Source organism: Stigmatopora argus, chromosome 9 (genome assembly GCF_051989625.1).
Source record: "Stigmatopora argus isolate UIUO_Sarg chromosome 9, RoL_Sarg_1.0, whole genome shotgun sequence".
Classification (NCBI taxonomy): Eukaryota; Metazoa; Chordata; class Actinopteri; order Syngnathiformes; family Syngnathidae; genus Stigmatopora; species Stigmatopora argus.
Window position 1 is genome coordinate 17609238 of NC_135395.1, and position 20487 is coordinate 17629724.

Consider the following 20487-nt stretch of genomic DNA (forward strand, 5'->3'; position numbering starts at 1 on the left):
AGAGAAACACTCAAATAGCACTGCGATTGGCTGGCCACCAATTTAGGATGTCCCCTGCCTGGTGCCTATAGCGAGCTGGGATATGCTCCAGCACCCCCCGCGACCCTTGTGAGAAAAAAAACAAAAAACTTAAATAGCAGGCCAACCTTATCCACAATTACAATACACTATAGATTTTGCACCATCTGCTGGTTAAAAAAGGTTATCCCACTGTGTCCCAACTATAGATACATTTTCCGTACCAATTATCTTCATAAACCCCCCGGGGGTGCTGGAGCCGATCCCAGCCAACCGTGGACTGACTTGCCAATTTTAATTCTTGTGCCAATAAACCACAGCTTCTTGCTAAAAGTTTGCTTTTGATCAACATGATCAGGCTTTTAATATAAAAAGACAGTGTAGTAATATTACAAAAATGAACACATGGGCTGCGATAAGGAACATTCGTTGTAAAAAAAAAAAAGACTGTCATAGCAGGTTCAAGATTGCACTGTTTGAATATTTCAAAAACATTTCTTCATTAGTTCAGAACCGCAATAAAATTCAAATCAAACACTGGATGTTTGGTCGATCGGTACACCCCTCAACTACAACATCACAAGTACCGTAATATTTTAATAAAGGCAGAACCATCTTGTGTGCACTCCATTGTGGTTGTTCATTTAGAAAAATGCAGCTTTACAGAAAAAGAGTTTAGATGAATATAGCCAAAGAAAAGACATGATCTGTGGATGAAAAGCATTGGTAGGCGTACCTAATATTATGGCCGGGCTGTCCGGACATAAATATAAGAAATAAAATTGGGATATACAAATGCACAGAAAGGTTCACCAACCAAAATATAGTAAATTGTTTTGAAGCTCAGACACTTTGAAACCAGCATAAGATCGTGGTAATATAATACAATCAGCATTGAATTATATGAAGGCAATTTCTATATAATTTTGAGTCATAACTCTTCCAGCCTGTACATCTACTCATAACATTTAAGTAAAGAAATGTAACATGCTTAACATGATAAAAAGCAATGCTGGTGGGCATCTATGTACGAGTTTTTATACAAATACAGACGCTCCCCTACTTACGAACATTCAACTTCCGAACAACGGTACATACGAACATGTCTGCAAATTGCGTTTAAGTCGAAAAATGTTCGTAAGTCCAATTTTGTATTTTTTTCCGAGTAGTGCTTCTTTCCGCCGCTAATACGCCTGGCGCTGTGAGGGCTCAGCTCACCCAGCATCTACCTTCTTCTTTGTTGCAATGCGGAAGTGCGTGAACGCATCTCCAGTGGACAAAGAACCTTTTTCATTCGTATCATTAAATATCTTGTGCGCCATTATTGAATATGGTTGGTAAAAAGCGAAAGTCTTCTATTGAGGGAGTTGCAAGGAAGAGGCAAGCCATTTCATTTGAAACGAGTGGCAATAATAACGAAGCTTGATGCGCGTGAGAGTGGTGAGCGTTTCACGGGCATACAACTTGTCAGTACCATTTATAAACAGAAAGATCGAGCAGCAGGACCCAAATATTGAACGTTGCACAAAGTTTGCAAATCAATTGAATGATGCCATACAGTGCTACCGCATCATTTATGATGAAAAAAAGAAGAAAACTGTGCAATCGTCATTAGGTCGCTTCTTTTGGCCAGTTTCTAATACATAAATCTCTCTCCCTCTCTCTATACAGTACTGTACATATTCTCTCCATTTTATTAAATGTTTTTTTTCAGTACAAACCAATGTGTGTTACTTATACAAGCCTTAAACATACAAATGCACTTATATAAACCTTCAATATACTTATATAACCCTTAAACATAAATTATAATACAAAATATAGCACTGAATCAACTTACAAACAAATTCAACTTATGAACAATCGCTCAGAACCTAACTCGTTCGTAAGTAGGGGAGCGTCTGTATTATCACGCAAAACAAGTAACTACACAAAATAACTCGCTTTGGCGACCCCTGGAGGAGAAAGTCAGTCATTAACGTGAGGAGTGATGAAGACCAACTTCCAAATTGAAGTCAATGTAACATATCAACAAACAGGAGAATGAACGAAGAATTTACAAGTTAGATTACTCATGCCAAGTTGAACTTGTCCTCATAGGGGTAAAAATTATTTTAAATTTAATTTTTACAATTATTTAAAAGTATTTTGCTGTTTGTTTAGGTGCACTTGAGCAAGGCACCACATGTTTCCTAACTACTAGAGGCAATCCCAGTTGACAATCTGGATTGGTCGGCGGCCAATCGCAGGCACAGAGAGAAAAACAACTATGCGGACACAAACACACACCTTAGTTTATATACAAACTGGTCTTTAAACAAGTGTATCAGTTCTTATATGGACATGAGAAGCTGCAAATGGCCTTACTGGGAAAATCTGACGGTGCAGCCCGTCACCTCGTATTTCTGCCCGACCACTTTTCCCAGCCTCATCTTCAATATTTGGCACTTTGGCGCCTTTGCAGGGGTTCCGGCGAAAGGGACGGTGTCCAGTACGTGTCGCACGGTTCGCCGTGGCTTGGGGTGATTGAGCACGACCACCGGCTGGTTCAGGCTCGGGCACATGACCGGTTGCCCCGCCTTGAGTGGCATAAGGCGGACGGCAAGGTTGCTACTCGGATCACGCATGTGAATGACATCGTGGGGGGGTTTGGGTTGGTGACCGACGTCCGCCGGCACGCCGGTTGTCCGCGCGTCGTCCACTCTGGTCAGTGGGACGGTCACGTATTTGAAAATGTCATGCTGGCGATTGGCATCGGTGACAGCGGGCGCCTCCAACGGGTTTTGGGCGTCTTCGGATTTCAAGTCGAGAGCGGGACCGCCATTGTCCGTCTGCGTGGAGCTGCTTTTCTCCATCTTGACGTCGCGCTTAACGTGAAGCAACGCCGAGATAGGCGGCTCTTGAGCCACTTCTTCTTTACTTTCTACTTTCACCGGCTCTTGAGCGACTTCTTCTTTACTTTCTACTTTGACCGAGCCGTAGGTCGGGTTGACCCGCAACTGGTCTTTGTCGTCGACGTTCGGCGCCGACGTATCGGCGGCGTCCATCACGATGCCCCGCAGTGCCATGACAAGCGGCTGTATGGCCGCCTGGGCATTTTCCGGTTCTTGGCTGAGGGAAAACACGGAGGAGATGACTGGGAATCCCTCGGGTTTTGGAGTGTCTCTTTCAGAAGACTGTTTGACGCCAACTTGGACACCTGGAGACCAAGCGGGAATTTTTGACTCGGGGTGGAAAGACCCCACGGGTATGTGGGTAGATGAGGTGGAGGTGAAGGTTCTCTGGTCGTTGATTTGACTTGGGATAGAGGAACGGGGAGTAACGGTCTTCGGTTGAGGCTCCACCTTCGGAGGTAACGCTTTGACGGTGACAACGGAAATAACTTTCGAGGACGCGGGTTTGTGTATTTGCAGGGTGCCACGCGCTGGCGTGCTCACCACCTTGGGTGTGACTTTGATTTTAGGGCCACTGTTATTATCATTGAGGCAAACCACGCTAGGTGGACGTTCCAGTAAAACTTCTAGACGAGTTCCCGTCCTCTTTGCAGTCCAAGGAGAAGTACTCTCCGGATTAGTCTTCGGTTTCTCGTCTGGTTTTCGCCAAGCCAGATTTTGAACGGGCTGTTTGATGGAGTTGAACGCGCTGGTTTCAGTGGGAACGTTGGGGAGTTTTGCGCGATTGTAGATGGACGGACTCTGTAAGGAAGGGAATTCTTTTGTTTCTGGATGGCAGACAGTTTTGAAAACCTTAGTCCAGGTTTCTAAATCAATAACTTCCTGTGACGTCCTCTTCAGTGTAGGTTTTTCTTTGCCGGCTTGATTTAAAATGAGGCTAGTAGCAGTGCTAACGGGTTTAGTAGCCAGGGATTGTGGAACTGCCGTTTTTGGGGCTGTCGGTTTTTTGTTCGGAATACTTTTTCCCATATTCGTGGACCGGACCGCGTTGGGAGGCTGTAATTTGGATGCGGCAGTCTTAGACTCGATGCCATTTTGTTTGGCTAGCGTTCGCGAGGCTCTCATTTCGGCCTCTTTCTCGTGTCGCGACACCAGCCGGAGTTTCAGCTCCTTTGACCCGTTGACGGTTTTCACTTCCACGAGTTCAACCAGGCAGCCGGCCGGGATGCTGATTTCCTCCGGGAGCGACACCGTTAAAGCCCGGTTTGGATGAATACCGTTGTCCGAGACAGCATTTGAAAAAAACGGGAGTATTTTGTTGACTGACCTAGCTTCCTGCACATCTTTTGATCCCAGACTGAAGGCGGGCGTATCGAGGGATGGCAAAACCGCGGGCTGCGTCGAATGCTGGCCTCGGTGTACGCCCGGTACGGCGTTGAAAAACTGGGCGTCTTTGTTGGCGCCGGCCTTTTTGAGTCCTTGGTTCATGTTTTTGGAGTGCACGCGCTCAATGTGCTTCAAAAGACTTAAATTGCGGGCGTAGGACTGTCCGCAGTGAGGGCATTTGAGAGATGATTTTAAGGGTTCTTCCCTGCCTAATGGGACGTTTTGGCAGTACAAACAGCACGGCTTGGACGCCATGTGCTCGTACGTGTGTCTTTTGAATAAGTTCACGTCCACGGTTGAAAAGTCGCACTTGGTACAATGCTTTGGATCAAGGAACCTCGGCGTGAGGACCATGTCGTCGCTCGGTTGTCTGATGGGCACATAGAAGGGAAAGCGCTGACAGTTGACGGGCTTCATGTTGAGTAGCCTTGGCCGGCCGGCAGCTCCACGGGGGGATTCACACCGACGTCCGCATGCCTCTCCACCGTCGACTGTAGAAAACCTTGACATACGAGTGTCCCAACATACGAGAAAGTTGAGATACGAGGAATTTTTTGTCACATTTTCTTGCAGATCACAACCACTAGATAGGCACTTGTTACATTGTGAGCATAGGTGGTGAATTAGAACAATTAAAAAACATGTTCCATTGTAATACCCTATTTTTAGGTGTTCTTTCAGAGGGTGGGAACGGATTAATTTTTCATTCAGTTATTTTATATATGGGAAAAATTGATTTGAGATAGGAGTACATTGACATACGAGCTCGGGCCCGGAACGCGTTACGCTCGTATCTCAAGGTATTACGTCTATGCCGTAGAGGGGTGTTAAAGTGGAGGCCGTGGGACGGAGGTGGCCCACTAAGAGGGTCCGATCAGGTCCACGGGGTCGTTCTGCCTGATATATTTTTGGAATAATATTATATATAATATTTTTTTAATATTTTTTAATAATATTTTTGATATTTTTGGAAAAAAAACATCATGAAGCGAGAAACAAACAAGAAGCCTTGCAGAAATTCCCTCAAAATCAATAGGAATTGATCCAAAATGTACCGGTAGTGGCCTGTACGTCCCTGAAAATGGAAGTGAAAAAAAAGTGATGCAAAATGAACTCAATGCCTGATATTGACAATGATAGACATCCAATTCGCTTCTACTGGCTGTGGATGCTCATCTTTCAACGCCATTGACGGACAGCAAATTAACATTTTGCGCTACGGGAATTTTCCCAAATGGGAAAGACAACTATGTAACGACGAGTGTTGATGATAACAGACCGCTGTTCCCTCCCCAGAGCCCTTCCTCCTCCTTCCATTTCTCTTTGGAGATAAACACGACAAGTGATTATTAATTAAATCTGCAATCGGGAACCAAGATGCCTCAACACAGTTATCACTTTCACACTATTTTATGGAAGTACATGCATAGGATTACAATTTTAACCGGGGTAGTCGTAAATGTTCACGTTGGTTAAATATATAGGCCCGAACGCTTCTAAAGCAAACGGGGATGGCGAAGATCCGACACCATAGTTCAAAGATCTAATGGCGAGGTAGATGAATGTTGCTTACGTACCTTATTGCAGAGTATTAAAAACCATTTTGGATGGATAATTTGCAGGCAATAAAGCTCCTCGTCTGTGGGAGCCGATTTGCCGTTAGCCTGTATTTGATTAGCATGCTAGGGGAATAGCGGATACAATTGAGTCTACTTTCAAAATAAAGACTACATATGTTTTACTTTATATTTACAAAAGCTGCTTGAATGCGTAGTTGTACATATTAATAAACAGCTAATCATTGAAAAGTGAGTACAAATCTGATGAGGTCATAGTTTATGGTATAAATTTAGATATGGAAGACGGTATTTGAGGTGCGGTGTTTTACGTCGAAAACCCAAACCGGATCATCGTAATGATATATTTGAAAGCAATTGATAAAATATTCGTGCAGCATCAGTGCTACTAAAATATAGTTATAACGAAAGTATTGCGGTATTGGATTTACGATGGATAATCTCAACATTTTCTAAAAACACATGATTTATTCCGATTCATTGCAATATTTTCTGTACTGCAAGACAGCAACTTTAACACTATGTATTCTTAAAATACAAATATATGTCTCCACTAGTTAGAGCTACAATTTCACTGCACACAATATAACAACAAAGTGACGAAACTATGTTGTTTGCAAGGACAAGCAAACTCCTTCAAAAACGATCAAGTTCACTGCCAAGGTATGTTAGATGCGCTTTTATTTATTCAGGCTGGTATTGATGCATCAAAGTCAAAACAAATTAGAATAATGACCATTTCAAGTCTCGCCGGTCTCGTTTTCGTCTGCCGTTGTCTAGGCAGCATCACCGTGACCATTGTGGGGACGCTTTCTAGGATTACACACTATTGTTGTTCTTCATAATGACACAGCAAACCACTGGCTTTCGCTTGACCCTCCCTCTGCCTCGTTTGTCCCACACCCCCCTCGCGTATCAGCTTCCTGGTTATGGCGATAATAACCCGCCTAACTGGCTCACAAAACTCCTTTCTTTCCATCTTCTCATCGTCCATCGCCAGGTATTTCTCGTCTTTCGGTGTGAATCGTCGCGGAATGGCAGCGACAGCGGGCGAGGTCACCCGGTTCGACTTCCTGGTGGTCGGCGGGGGATCCGGAGGTCTGGCGGGGGCACGGAGGGCGGCCGAACTGGGCGCAAAAGCCGCCGTCATCGAGAGTAATAGACTCGGAGGTACCTGCGTGAGTAAATTGACTGACTTTTATCATTGACCGTAAAGTATACACACAAATAACCAAGATAGTTCTAAATAGTAAACAGTCTGGTCATTGCATAAGGTCTTACAGGTTTCATCTTGTTCATTTTTTTTCTTGTGTATTGTTCTATATTCAAAGTTCTCCAGAATGAGTTGGGTAAGGTTAGTCTATAAACAGTCCATTTTAATCTTATAAATAAATGCATAAAGTAGTTTAGGTATACTTTAAGGAAACGACGTGTAGTTTTTGTTTTGTGCAAGTCGTTAGTTGCTGTTGACAGTGTATACTGTAGGGTCCATTCTGTTTTAAATCGGGTGAGAAGCTATGGGGGGCTCAGGGTAGAGCGAAGTGGCTCGGGCATCGGATTCGGATGCCTCCCGGGTGAGTTGTTTCGGGCGATCTGCTGATCCATTCAGCTTCTTAGACAGAGAATGGGGGATTGTAATGTGCAACTTTACCCTGACCAGGTGACCACAAGGCTGCCCAAGCCACCTCCTTGATGGTGATGATTATGGAGGAAAGTCTTTGCATGAAAAAGTTAATTATACAAAAAATGTACTGAAAAAAAGTCAGCCGGATGAACCTTTTTTTATTCTGCTAGGGTATTAGTATATTGTGTGAGCGAATGTTTCGTGAAGAAGCGGCTCTTCAATTTCTTAATGTTAAATACTGTATGTTACTCTGAGAAGGATGTTATTTTATTTTCGCAGGTGAACCTCTTTGTGTCATGGGATAAGCTTAGTGACATTATGACAAGGGAAGTTGCGTAAAGGGAAATTTTGCGCTTTTGCGAGATTCGTTTTTTTTTGCTACATACCGGTTGTAGTGAACAAATGTTATGTATGTAATGTATGAATATACTATTGTCAAACTTACCCAAGAATGTGCTTTTCATTTTTACAGGTCAATGTTGGCTGTGTCCCAAAGAAGGTAAAAACAGCACAATTGCCCTATTTTGTTTAAAAGTTGACTTCAATTTAAGGCTCCTCACCCCTTTTTTCAAGGTCATGTGGAACGCGGCAGTCCACGCAGAGTTTCTCCACGATCACGCCGATTACGGCTTTGACGTGAAGAACGTTCATTTCAGTTGGGAGTAAGTATTTATCTATTTTTTTGGGTGTTTCGGTTTTGTTGTGAAACCAGTTTAGGCCAAAGTTGTACTATTAATGAATAGCCTGGTTCAACGAGGTGTGTTCAAAAGATAGCCATCAAATTGCATACCTGAGCTGCGTATTCAGTATTCAACATATTTTGTGATATAAAACGTGTTTTCAGAAAACTGAAAGCTAAAAGGGATGCCTACATCAGTCGCCTGAATACCATTTACCGCAACAATCTCGATAAGGTGAGCACAAATTTTCAAATGACGTGTGTTAAAGTTGTACTTCTTGAAACCTAAAAAAAAAAATGATGCTACGCTTTAAACACTTCATCCTGGATAGGCTAACATCACAACAATCGAAGGTCACGCCAGGTTCACTAGCGACACTCAGCCAACTTTGGAGGTCAACGGCAGGAAGTACACCGCCCCTCACATTCTCATCGCCACTGGGGGGCAACCAGTTGTCCTGTCCGATGCTGAAGTTCCAGGTGGGACTTTGATTTAAATCGGCGAACGTCTCCGTGTTACGTTGTGACTTGTTGAAGTCAGCTCAATTGTTCTCATCTGATTTCCTCAATCCAGGAGCAAGCCTGGGCATCACCAGCGATGGCTTTTTTCAACTTGAAACCCTTCCAAAGTAAGCATACAGATTTGCGCTTTTTGAAAATAATGATCCTAAGCATACATGGAATTAAACAATATCTCTTGGTCAACAGACGCAGTTTGGTGGTGGGCGCTGGTTACATCGCGGTGGAGATGGCGGGCATCCTCGCTACCCTTGGTTCTAAAACCTCCCTCATCATACGAGAGAATGAGGTAAAATTTTTACGGTGGCTTGTGGAAAGTCCAATGCTCCAATTACTAATTCAAATACCACACTAATTATTCCGTTGATAGCAATGAATTTTCAAAATGTCGCTTTTTTCTTCCACTTGGGTGTCTTGTGCTACTTCACTCATGTTAAATTGTTCTGTAGGTTTTGAGGAATTTTGATAGCTTCATAAGCACCAACTGCACCAAAGAGCTGCAAAACTCTGGGGTGGATGTGTGGAAGAACTCCCAGGTGACGTCGCTGCGTAAAACGGACAAAGGGTTGGAGGTGACGATCGCCACCAAAGGCGAGGAGGAGAGACGCACTATTTCGGAGGTGGACTGCGTCCTGTGGGCCATCGGCAGGAAGCCCAACATCACCGGTTTAAACGTCAAGCAGTTGGTACGTATGTGATCCAAATAGGAGATTTCATGACAACATTTCGTTGAAGTCGAACAAAACCTGTTACATGGTCAAATTCTCGTTTTTTTTAAACAACACTAACATTCTTGGGACATTCAACATTAGTTAGACCTCAATATTTTCTGAACAAATGGCCAAAAGAGTCATAATTGCACAATACAATTCAATTTTTTCCACTCTCACCTAAAAGAAAATATTGGAATACTTTTTTGAAGACATTGTAAGTCAGTCATATGATTGAAACTAAATAAAACTGGTCATATCACAAAACTGGTATACACAATACTATCAGAGGGCTCATGTTATCATTTAAATTACATACTACAATTAAAGCATTTATATGCTATCCCAAGATTAAGACTATACTTTTTTACTTACAATTAATTGAATTTATTTTCCCTTCTGTAGAAAAATCTCTGTTTTCATACAATCAAATGAATTCTTTAGGTGGACCACATTTCCACACAGTGGATGGCAAACACTAGCCTTAGCTCAACAGGAAAATCTGGTCTAATGGTGCATTGGAATGTTTGGATAGAACCAATTTCTCTTTGTGCCGGATTGTCCATTAACTGCATTAATGCGTGTGTTATCAGGGCGTGGACACGGATAAACAAGGTCACATTGTGGTGGATGAGTACCAAAACGCCAGTCGCCGAGGAATCTACGCTGTCGGAGATGTTTGCGGAAGAGCTCTTCTTACACCTGGTAAAATGTGACTTATGTGACCTACCGTATTTTCACGACTATATGGCGCATCATATTTTTAGCCGCAGTGTCAGTAATGAGTGCTATTTCTGTTTTTTAAACACACAAAGGACGCACCATTTTTTAAGACGCGTATATATTATATATGAATATCGAACCGCAATAGCGCTGGCTACCGGAAGCAGCCCCAGACTCTTTTTCCGGTTTCCGGTGCGCGGTGACTGCTGGGATATAGTTCTTGCACGCTACACCCACACGCTAAAAACACGTTTTTAAAAAGGCAACGGAAGCAAAACTGAGTTCGGTTGTACTTTATTTAGCCGTTTTACAATGTACTCACGTCATCATCACCCACAAATCCATCAAAGTCCTCATTTTCTGTGTCCGAATTGAACAATTGTCCAAATGAGTCATCAAAAACGCTGACTTTTATACGTTCGTCCAGGCGGCCACAATCCATTCGCAAATAGTAGCTAGCTGGTAGCTAGCGTAACTTTTCCAACAGTGCTTTCCATGCTTTGTCAAGCTGTATTGATGTCGATGTATACAGGCCACAATCCATTGGGTGTATTGACAAAAGAACTACTACATATCCCAGCAGTCACTGCGCAGTACTTTGTCTATGGGAAAATAGTAGAGTCGGTGTACCCTATCAACTGATTCATTTTATTTTATCGTGATAACAATTTTAGCATCGGTCCATATATATAAAGCGCACTGGATTATAAGGCGCACTGTCTATTTTGGTGAAAATGTAAGACTTTTATGTGCGCCTTATAGTCGTGAAAATACGGTAGTTCAATTTTATCGTTGGATTAACTGGACATTTGGTTTCTCGTCAGTTGCCATCGCTGCTGCCAGGAAGCTAGCGCACAGACTGTTTGAGGGCAAAAAGGACTCCAAGTTGGACTACTCCAACATTCCCACCGTGGTCTTCAGCCATCCCCCCATCGGCACGATGGGCCTGACGGAAGGTACGTTAGGAGGCGCCGTATCCTCTGCTCGGTTACTCTCGATTGTACATCTTTCTTACAGAGGAAGCCATAATCTGCAACGGCAAGGAGAACGTGAAGATCTACCAGACCACCTTCACGCCGCTCTATCATGCCATCACAACCCGGAAGACTCTCTGCCTCATGAAGCTGGTTTGCGTTGGCGAGGAGGAAAAGGTAGGTGTCTTCAACAGATGGACGCGGAGTACCCGGAGAAAACCCACGTAAACCCATCAATCATGTCCTTAGTAGATGTCATCTCAAAGTATCAAGAAAACCATAGGCAGAATTACAACATCTTTTGGAGTGGAATGGGCACATCCATTTTTAAAGTTTTCAAACAATCTCATTTATTTATTTTTAATGTTTTTCACCGCAAGGTGGTAGGTTTGCACATGCAGGGTCAAGGCTGCGATGAGATGCTGCAGGGCTTCGCCGTGGCTATCAAGCTCGGCGCTACCAAGGCAGACTTCGATAAAACTATTGCCATTCACCCTACTTCCGCCGAGGAGCTCGTCACCATGCGTTAATGGAATACCAGGCCTGCTTTTTATTTAATTCCCTCAAGTGACCTTTGTTCTGCACACCTTTTCCTTTTTTTCCTGCCTTATGGCTGAGTTGTAGCTTTCTAAAATTATACTGTGATTAGGTCATTCGAACTGATTCTTTTTTTTTTTTAAGTAAATGATGGTGTGATAGCATAGAAAGTCCAAAGACCTCAATCTTATTGTATGTTTGATTCTCAGTCAGTCCATTTTTCCCCAAACACTTCTACCTACTGGGGTATCTCTCTAGGATAAATTACTGATCACACATGTAGTTTACTGTCATGAAGAATCAATAAATATGAATTATGTTTTCATACATTTGATGCACTGTCTTTTCCTTTTTCCCATCTGAGACATCTTATTTGAAGTCTAGTGTATATAAAAAAAATGAGTTTTAAACGTCAGATGACGCGTTGAGCAAATATCGTGATATGTGATGTCACGTAGCTCGATTCTCTTATCCATATCATTATAATATTTCATACGTAGTGCAAGGCGTAAAAGTTAGCATCATAAAGTTGATCAAAAGATCCGTTGAATAGTGTTATGAGCTACGAATGATACTGATACAAAATGGCCGACAAATTATAACGACTGTCCTTACTGGCTTACACGTCGTATTACCATCTAGTGTTGTTTGTGATATCTGGTTTCCACAACCAGTTTCACGAGAGGATTGCCGTTACGTCATAGAGTGTCACGGGTCACGTGACCAGTATGTTTGTAGCACTTACCTTGCTGTTTGTCCATAGATTAGCAAAAATGGGCACCGGTATCGACTATGCCGGACATACCTCACCGTAAATCGGTATGACATTTGTCAAATATCTTTTTGCTTTTTAATGTTTGTGAGTTTAGCAAAAAGCTGCGCTGCTTCTCGTCTTGCAGCTCGTTCGCCGACTTTTAATACAAGAGTCATTCGGCATTAGCGCTTTAGCATCGTTAGCCTAACCGGTTCAAACATTGTGTTGACCTCATCGTCAACCGCCAGATCCGAGTGAATTATCGCCAGAAGCTATTGTTTTATTTGTGTGCTATCGGTTTTCGCACAGTTTCTCGACGGTGTCATGCCCGGAGTGGCATCGCCTCCGGAGTCGAGCTGTTTGAATGAGTTGAAATCGACATGCGGAGGTAGCATCTTTCACCGGGATTTGATTTTCTGCTAGTCGGGTTACTACATCAGTTCGCCGGGATGCTGCCGAGCCTGGCCCACAGACCGTGGCAGGTCTTCTGCAGGCTTTCCTGGCGGCACAGAGCGAGCTTTCCCCAGCCGTGCCTCGGTGAGATTTGGCCGAAACATCCCAAGAACTGACTCGGTGCTTTGCCTGATTTACTGTTTGATGTTTACGTCTTGCAGGCTGGCGAACCGGGGCCAAATCCAGCTCGGGGTTCAGATCCTTGGACAGTCGCGTTGCCTCGCTGGGAGCGACCAAGGTCCAATTCTACTCCACTTCAGGAAATGGCAAAGATGGACCTCCTTCATCTCCGTCGAATTCAACTGAAAAAGTGAAAGCCAACATAACTATGACAGGTGACAAGTTGTTCCCAAAATATGACAGCATCACCCACACAAAAAAAATAGCAGTCTCTCCACATCACAACGATTAAACGCGTGTCCCACTTTATTGTGACCCAGACATTCACGTTTCCTTGACGATTCTTGTACGTTTCAAATTGTCGGTGTACTGTAAAAGGCACTTGTGTTATTATCTATTAAATTGCAGTACATTTTGAGAGAGAGAAAAATTACTCTTATGCACAAACCAGGCGACAAAAACATAACAAACATCAATTGAATCATTTCATCAAAAAGGTGGAAATTGACAGCGCAATGAAATGTAAAACTTTGTGCAAAATATCTTATTCATGATTATTTATTTGTCTGTTTATTTGTTGTTGTTCAGTGTCTTTTTATTTTTTTAAACTGTAATGATAATGTGGATCCTCTTTACTTTTTATGTGTTGCTTTCTTAGCTTCTGCAATTAAAGGGTTGACAAAAGCAGAGAAGATTCAAGTGAAAGGTAATTTAATATCATAAGATTTTTGTTCATTTTTCCACATCATTCACCCCCCGCTCTAAACAAGTTTTCTCCCCACAGTTCGGGCCGTCCTGAAGAAGCGCGAATACGGCGCCAAGTACACTCAGAATAACTTCATCACAGCCGTCCGAGCCATGAATGAGTTCTGTCTAAAACCGAGGTAGCGTTCCACTTCCCTTCCCCCCCGCATTCCTTCTGACTTAACGAGGGACTGGTCGGCTACCATTAGTCGCTAACAAGGAGCGTCCGCTTCTCACGCGAGCGTTTGTGGATTTTCCCCCGGCAGCGACTTGGAGCATCTTCGCAAGATCCGACGGCGGAGCCCCCACGATGACACCGAAGCATTCACCGTCTTCCTGCGCTCGGATGTGGAGGCAAAGTTAGTGTTACGCCACTTCCGGGAGTTATCTTTCAAAATAAAACGGTCATTGCACTTGCATTACTGTATTGTTTTGGCATTTTAGAGCTCTGGATGTGTGGGGGAGCCAAGAAGCCCTGGCGAGGGAGAGAAAACTCCGCAAGGAAGTGGAAAGAGAGTACCAAGAAAGTAGGAGTGTGAAAATATCACAGTTTATAGTAGTCCCAGTTAAGACAATTTTATTCTTTTCTGAGTTGCATCTCTGAAAAAATGAGATGCTGAGAAATTGAAATTGCTTTTCATTTAGCAACAGATGCAAACGTGGGTTTAATTCGATCACTGCTATCAAAGTGGCGGCCCGCGGGCCAAATCTGGCCCGTCGCCTTATGTTGTGCAGCCCGAGAAAGTAAACGATGTGTGCCAACTTTCTGTTTTATGATCAAATTCAAATAAAGATGTAGATGTATAGGGAATATTTCCTGTGTTTCCCCTTTTAAATCAATAATTGCAGAAGATTTGTACTCATTTGAATGTCCAAAAATTATTTATCAATCAACACAGTCGTAAACGCTGGCAATTCATTAATCAATTAATTTTGGCAGCCTAGTTGGAAGACATAACGGCCCTCCAGATGAAATCCAAACTACGACGTGGCCCTCGACAAAAAAATTAGTTTAGTAGCAATATTTAAGATCGGTGGCCAAAATTGGTACTGCAATTAGGAACATACTATTGACATTCTCCAGGCAACACTTGTTAATGTTAAGTAAAAATGATTTTCCGTCCTTTTTTCCCCCCTCCAGATATCTTCCGTAGTCAGCAGCTGTTGAAAGAATACAAAGACTTTTGGGGGAACACAAAGGTAAATATGTTTATAAAAACTGGATCGTTAGCAACTGCACTTAGAAATGTTACCACGGAAGACAAAGTATCAAAACGATTCTCGCTTCATTTTGAAATGTTCTCTTCTCGTACAGCCTCGATCAGGCAAAAGGACAACATTTCTCCAAGGCCCGGGCAAAGTGGTCATGGTCGCCATTTGCATGTGAGTCAAGGATTGTAGTTGTTTTTCACGTTTTTTGTGTTTTTTTTGTGTTACTCGTACGTTTTCGTGTGCTTTAGCACCCAAGTAAGAAAAGGAGGGCGTTGCCTCCTCACATGAGGGGCTGTGCTACTTAATTAAGATGATTGGGTTAGAGGACACATGTAGTTAGTCACATGAACCCGAGATGCTCTCTTCGATTAGGGCGTGGAAAAAAAGGCTTAGGGAAGATTTGATTTGGCGATTAAGATTATTAAAACCATCCCAATGTAACTCTGACTCACAGGACAAAACATTATATACACTAGAGACAACAAAAGATAGAAATAACGCTCATGGACTTTTTAAAAAATGTTATGATGAGAATGCTAAACAATGCATGCCCAGCCAAACTGTAAAATTAAAGCCGCTTATAGTCCAGAAAATTGGCTAAATCACATGTGTCAAAGTGGCGGCCCGGGGACCAAATCTGGCCCGCCGCATCATTTTGTGTGGCCCGGGAAAGTAAATCATGAGTGCCGACTTTCTGTTTTAGGATCAAATTAAAATGAAGAGTATGTATATATATTAAATTTCCTGATTTTTTTCCCCTTTTAAATCAATAATTGTCATTTTTTAATCAATTTTTTCTGTGTTTTTAGTTCAAAAATCATTTTGTAAAATCTAAAAATATATTTAAAAAAAGCTAAAATAAACATTGTTTTAGATCTATAAAAACTGAATATTCAGGGCTTTTAATCCAGTTCTTTTAATCCATTTATAAAAAAATAAATCTAAATATTATATCTAAAATGGTCCGGCCCACATGAAATCGAGTTGACGTTAACGCATCCCGCGAACCAACCCGAGTCTGACACCCTTGGACTAAATGGATATATATCAATGTTAGTTAAAATGTACTTCTCTCTTTCGCCATCGATAGCAGCATTGAGTAAAAAACCTCCACATTTCTACTATATTTGGCATTTCTACGTCTTTGTGCGCAGAAATGGCTTAAACTTCTTCTTCAAGCTGCTCGCGTGGGTCTACACGGGCTCGGCGAGCATGTTCTCCGAGGCCATCCACTCTCTAGCCGACACCTGCAATCAGGCCCTGCTGGCTCTGGGCATCAGCCAGTCCATTCGCAACCCCGACGCCGGCCATCCGTAAGCCTCACCCGATGCGTTTCAGTCCACTACGAAAACAAAAATAATTAAATAACAGCGCCGATTGCGCTTCCAGGTACGGCTTCTCCAACATGCGCTACATCGCCTCCCTCATCAGCGGCGTGGGCATCTTTATGATGGGCGCCGGCCTCTCCTGGTACCACGGAATCATGGGACTTCTGCACCCGGAGCCCATGGAGTCTTTGCTATGGGTGCGTGTCCGCCCAATGGGGCTCCCTCTCTCTTCGTATTTGTTAATCGGGGAATGTGCTGAAGATCTGTGCTTCCTCTGTGGCAGGCATACTGCATTTTGGCTGGTTCGCTGGTGTCTGAAGGAGGTAGGTAAACGTAATAAAGTGAATTAAAGATATTTAAGGTGATTGTTCTGCAGCCAATTCATCTATCAGGGGAAAAAAATCCTCAAATAATTTCCACCTCACGACCGTAGTTAAAAACATTCACCAAAAAATAAAAAATAAAAATCCAATACATCAACAAGGGCCGGCCGGCTCTAGAGGTGACTGTGTAGTTCCCTTCAAAAAGAGTGCTTTCAGCCAAAGCACCTTTTCTGTCTGGTCCTCGTATACCTGGAACTCAATACCTATCACCAATTAGCATACGACATACGTGAACAAAATTACCATCACAACGCTGTCTAAAACTGCTTTGTGTGTGTGTGTGTGTATAGTGTGTCCTGGTTTACCTTCAACCTACACACGGCACTAAAGATGGAAATTAGCCCAATCTTACATATATATGTTCTTTAACATGAATATAAATATGTTCATTAATATGTGCTGTCCCTTATTGAATAAATCAAACTCAAAGGTGACCGGGGGAAAGGCAGCCTCTTAAAACCAAAGTCAGGTTAGCAAATACGTAGGCTACAAAGAAACATATAACAGAAAAAGCCAATAACAGTCCGTGGAGTCTAAAAACAAGGATAAAAAAGGGATAATCGGCAAGTATCCTGCGTCGGGATATACTCAAATGCGCTTTTTACTCAATGATGTTTATTTATTTATTTTGTATTCCTCCAGCCACACTCCTGGTAGCCATCAACGAGATCAAGAGAAGCGCCCAAAACCACGGACTCTCCTTCTACGAATATGGTTGGTGTCATCCAAGTAAAAACGCACTTTGACACGACCGTATTGGCTGAAAATGACCAAAAGCGTATCTCGTGCGCAGTCATGCAGAGTCGAGACCCGAGTACCAACGTCGTGTTACTTGAGGACACCGCTGCAGTGCTCGGGGTGATTATGGCCGCTGGCTGCATGGGACTCACCTCGCTTACAGGTAAAGGGGAAGTCGCGCTTTCACCAATCGTACAGCCGTGTGAGTTGAACTCGGCCGTCGACGTTAAATGATGAGAATTTCCACGTTTTATTGGTGCCAGGGAATCCGTACTACGACAGTCTGGGCTCGTTGGGAGTGGGAACGCTCCTTGGCGCCGTGTCGGCCTTCCTGATCTACACCAACACGGAGGCGCTGCTGGGGCGCTCCATCCAACCCGAGAGCGTCCAGAAACTCACGGAGTTCTTGGAGAATGACCCCGCCGTGAGGTACCGTATTTTCTCACATAAACCTCGTATTTGTCGCAAAAACAAAATGACTGAATTGGATTGGATAACTTTATTCATCCCGTATTCGGGAAATTTCGTTGTCACAGTAGCAAGAGGGTGAGGATGCAGGAATAGGAAAGGCATTTTAGTTTTTTAGTTTTAGTTTTGTAGAGAATTGAGGGTGCGGCTTATATGCGCATATACGGCTTATACGCGGAGGCGGCTAATATGCGATAATGTACGGTAGCCGCAGAGAGATACGTAAACACTACTTCACCATGTCCACCTTTTTACACTTTTTTGTTTTTTGTTGCGTTCAGAGCCATCCACGACGTGAAAGCCACCGACTTGGGACTCAGCAAAGTGCGCTTTAAAGCCGAAGTCGACTTCGATGGCCGAGTGGTGACCCGCTCTTATCTGGAAAAGCAAGACATTGACCAAATCCTCAACGTGAGTCTCCTCGGCTCAACTGGAAAGTCCAGGTCCGACCGTTAACGCTCTTTCGTGCCCATGCAGGAGATTCAGCAGGTGAAGACGCCAGAAGAGCTGGAGAACTTCATGCTGAAGCACGGTGAGAACATCATCGACACCCTGGGCGCCGAGGTGGACCGCTTGGAGAAGGAACTCAAGGTACGGGGAACCTGTAGATCTGGGGTGGCAACTCAGTTCACTTGACGTAAATATCAATTAGATCTTGTTTTTAACCAAAAAGTTCACTTGTACTCTTCCACAGCAACGAAACCCAGAGGTCCGCCATGTGGACCTGGAGATCTTATAGTCACATCCATGCTACGCAGAAGTATACTTTAAAGATGAAGAAGAGGCGCCCGCCTCCCATTCCGAACGACAAAGTCTGCCTCCTCACAAGTTAACACTTCCAAATAGGTTTAATGTCATCCAATTTTCCTCTCATTTCAGCATATGAACAATAGTTTAAAAAAAAATAGTTTTCCTGGCTGATAACTTTGTCACCATGCAAATCACCATGCAACAACCGACCACGTTACCTGATAAAGATGATTTATTGCAAACCGTGTGTACGAAGTAACGAAGTTTAAATAATAAACTAACCACCACTCTAGGGTGTAGTACGAAGGCAGCTGGGGTAGGCTCCGGCACCCCGTGAGCCTGACCAGAATTGACGGTGTTCGAAATGAATGAATATAATGATCGGCAAAACAATATTAAAGCACATAGCCAGTATGGGAATTTTTTTTAATATGACAATGTAAGCAAAAATAGTTATGGCTGCTCAGAAGATACTACCTGCCTATTTTGGGAATATATTATATATTGAATATAGCTTTAGCACTCCATGTGCTGCCATGTTTTTATTTTAAAACCGAGCTTTTTTTGGAGCCGCAGTCATTTCATCTGAATTAGGGAGGACTTTAGAGTTGTTTTTGACCTTTTGGGTGTATGTGCAGAGGCGGGATGCATATTATATGTATTGTACTCATGCTGGAGTTGGAACAAATTTGCAGAAATAATTTATTAAATTATTTTGATTTCTGTTTTTGCTACGGGTGCTCTTTTATTTTTATTTTTTCATTCAAAATATGCAATCATTTCTAAAGCCCCTAAGTGGAATATATTCGAAATAATGATAGTACAGGCTTAAACACAACAATAATTCCTTGAACTAAAATTTTTTTTAAAAAATACAGTTTAGAATTTAGGTTTATCAGACCAATTTGGCCTTTGCAAAGCATCCTTTTTACTTTTTTGTTGTTGAATGAATGCACTTTCACTAGTGTGTCTTCAATAAAACAACGCCTTAAATTTCCCCCCTTTTGTCAGGCGATATTAGTCAAAAAAGTGCCTTCTGTCCTGCGTTCTTCCATTAATGACCTGTAGATGTCGCTTTCGTGCTCAAAATAGCTGGAGGGGGCGATGACGTCACGAGCCACCAGCCCAAAACACGCTGCCGGACTCGGCCACCTTTCTCGTCGCCGTGCACGCGCGTCTCTGTCAATCGCGGGGGCGTGCGTGCGCGCGCGTGCGCGTGTGGGACCAAGTGGACTCCTTCGATCGGAATCGAAGGCGCGCGTAAATACGCAACGTTGACGCCGGCTCCATTTTGACGCTGGCGGACGATCGTCTTAGCCATTTGATGGAGGCAGGTCCTCCCCCATTCCATCCCACCTCACCATCCTCCCATCCCAGCATCCCACCATCCATCCATCCATCCATCTGTGGTCCATCATCGCACTCCAAGCTCTCATCCTCCATCACAAGCAGCATCCCAAGGATTTGTTTTTTCTTCCGTCGAGCCCGTCTTGGAGGACAGCAACATCAACATCATCATCAACAACAACAACAAGAAGAAGAAGGCATCAATGGCGGAATTTCTCTCCCCCCTCCTCACCTCATCTTCGCATCCTCTACGCTTTTAGCCTCTTTACGGTGCTGCCTTGTGTGCTCATGTTCAAGCAGCATTGTACAGGGCTATGAGAGCCTAGAGAGGTGGGCGTCCATCCGTCCAGCTGTCCATCCGTCCGACCGTCCATCGCTGGGTGACATCATCCCTGGATTTTGTCCACAAACCAGCTCTCCTGCGCCTTGACCACTCCGGCTTTATTTATTTATTTTTGGTCTTCTCTTTGGGTTGACAACTGGATTTTGACCCACTTATGAGAATCAATGCTTTGGAACTGCATCATTTTTGTTCATTGGGGAAGAAAA

General features: G+C 43.3%; 3 protein-coding genes and 1 long non-coding RNA gene across 6 annotated transcripts; 2 read left to right on the forward strand and 2 right to left on the reverse strand.

The window, feature by feature from the left end:
* Positions 1–352: 352 nt before the first annotated feature.
* Positions 353–6024, reverse strand: znf518b (zinc finger protein 518B). Its single transcript, XM_077608837.1, has 2 exons — positions 5876–6024; positions 353–4800 (listed from the first exon to the last, which is right to left on the reverse strand). Exon 2 carries the CDS (start codon positions 4713–4715, stop codon positions 2382–2384), a length of 2334 nt encoding a protein of 777 aa, XP_077464963.1. The 5' UTR covers positions 4716–4800; positions 5876–6024; the 3' UTR covers positions 353–2381.
* A 724-nt stretch (positions 6025–6748) lies between these two features.
* On the forward strand, positions 6749–11968 carry gsr (glutathione reductase). The gene is made up of 12 exons (XM_077608840.1): positions 6749–7053; positions 7972–7998; positions 8073–8161; positions 8344–8413; positions 8511–8658; positions 8753–8807; positions 8887–8986; positions 9147–9383; positions 10001–10112; positions 10955–11086; positions 11148–11281; positions 11485–11968. The coding sequence occupies exons 1-12, from the start codon at positions 6805–6807 to the stop codon at positions 11632–11634; spliced, it is 1503 nt and encodes a 500-aa protein (XP_077464966.1). The 5' UTR covers positions 6749–6804; the 3' UTR covers positions 11635–11968.
* Positions 11969–12331: 363 nt separating this feature from the next.
* On the forward strand, positions 12332–19325 carry slc30a9 (solute carrier family 30 member 9). Of its 3 annotated transcripts, none has more exons than XM_077609686.1 (18): positions 12332–12460; positions 12705–12932; positions 13010–13183; positions 13627–13674; positions 13753–13852; positions 13979–14071; positions 14157–14239; positions 14854–14912; positions 15028–15095; positions 16079–16237; positions 16314–16449; positions 16536–16575; positions 17278–17349; positions 17429–17536; positions 17637–17802; positions 18123–18252; positions 18319–18432; positions 18536–19325. In XM_077609686.1, exons 2-18 carry the CDS (start codon positions 12845–12847, stop codon positions 18578–18580), a joined length of 1683 nt encoding a protein of 560 aa, XP_077465812.1. In that variant the 5' UTR covers positions 12332–12460; positions 12705–12844; the 3' UTR covers positions 18581–19325. The 3 variants fall into 3 exon arrangements, with proteins under 3 accessions (XP_077465812.1, XP_077465813.1, XP_077465814.1); XM_077609688.1 differs by having other exon boundaries at positions 12350–12460; positions 12819–12932; XM_077609687.1 differs by having other exon boundaries at positions 12345–12932.
* Positions 18735–20481, reverse strand: LOC144082479 (uncharacterized). Its single transcript, XR_013303260.1, has 2 exons — positions 20171–20481; positions 18735–20080 (listed from the first exon to the last, which is right to left on the reverse strand). It is a non-coding gene; the product is annotated as an uncharacterized LOC144082479 (long non-coding RNA).
* Positions 20482–20487: the final 6 nt, after the last annotated feature.

Bases quoted from the DNA above. Each gene is read 5' to 3' on its own strand.
- slc30a9 (XM_077609686.1), top strand. From the start codon at position 12,845: ATGCTGCCGAGCCTGGCCCACAGACCGTGGCAGGTCTTCTGCAGGCTT. The intron at 16,576-17,277 runs GTAGGTAAACGT...GTATTCCTCCAG, and splicing joins TTCGCTGGTGTCTGAAGGAG to CCACACTCCTGGTAGCCATC. The intron at 18,253-18,318 runs GTGAGTCTCCTC...GTGCCCATGCAG, and splicing joins ACATTGACCAAATCCTCAAC to GAGATTCAGCAGGTGAAGAC.
- gsr (XM_077608840.1), top strand. From the start codon at position 6,805: ATGGCGATAATAACCCGCCTAACTGGCTCACAAAACTCCTTTCTTTCC. The intron at 7,054-7,971 runs GTGAGTAAATTG...TCATTTTTACAG, and splicing joins ATAGACTCGGAGGTACCTGC to GTCAATGTTGGCTGTGTCCC. The intron at 9,384-10,000 runs GTACGTATGTGA...GTGTGTTATCAG, and splicing joins GTTTAAACGTCAAGCAGTTG to GGCGTGGACACGGATAAACA.
- znf518b (XM_077608837.1), bottom strand. From the start codon at position 4,715: ATGAAGCCCGTCAACTGTCAGCGCTTTCCCTTCTATGTGCCCATCAGA.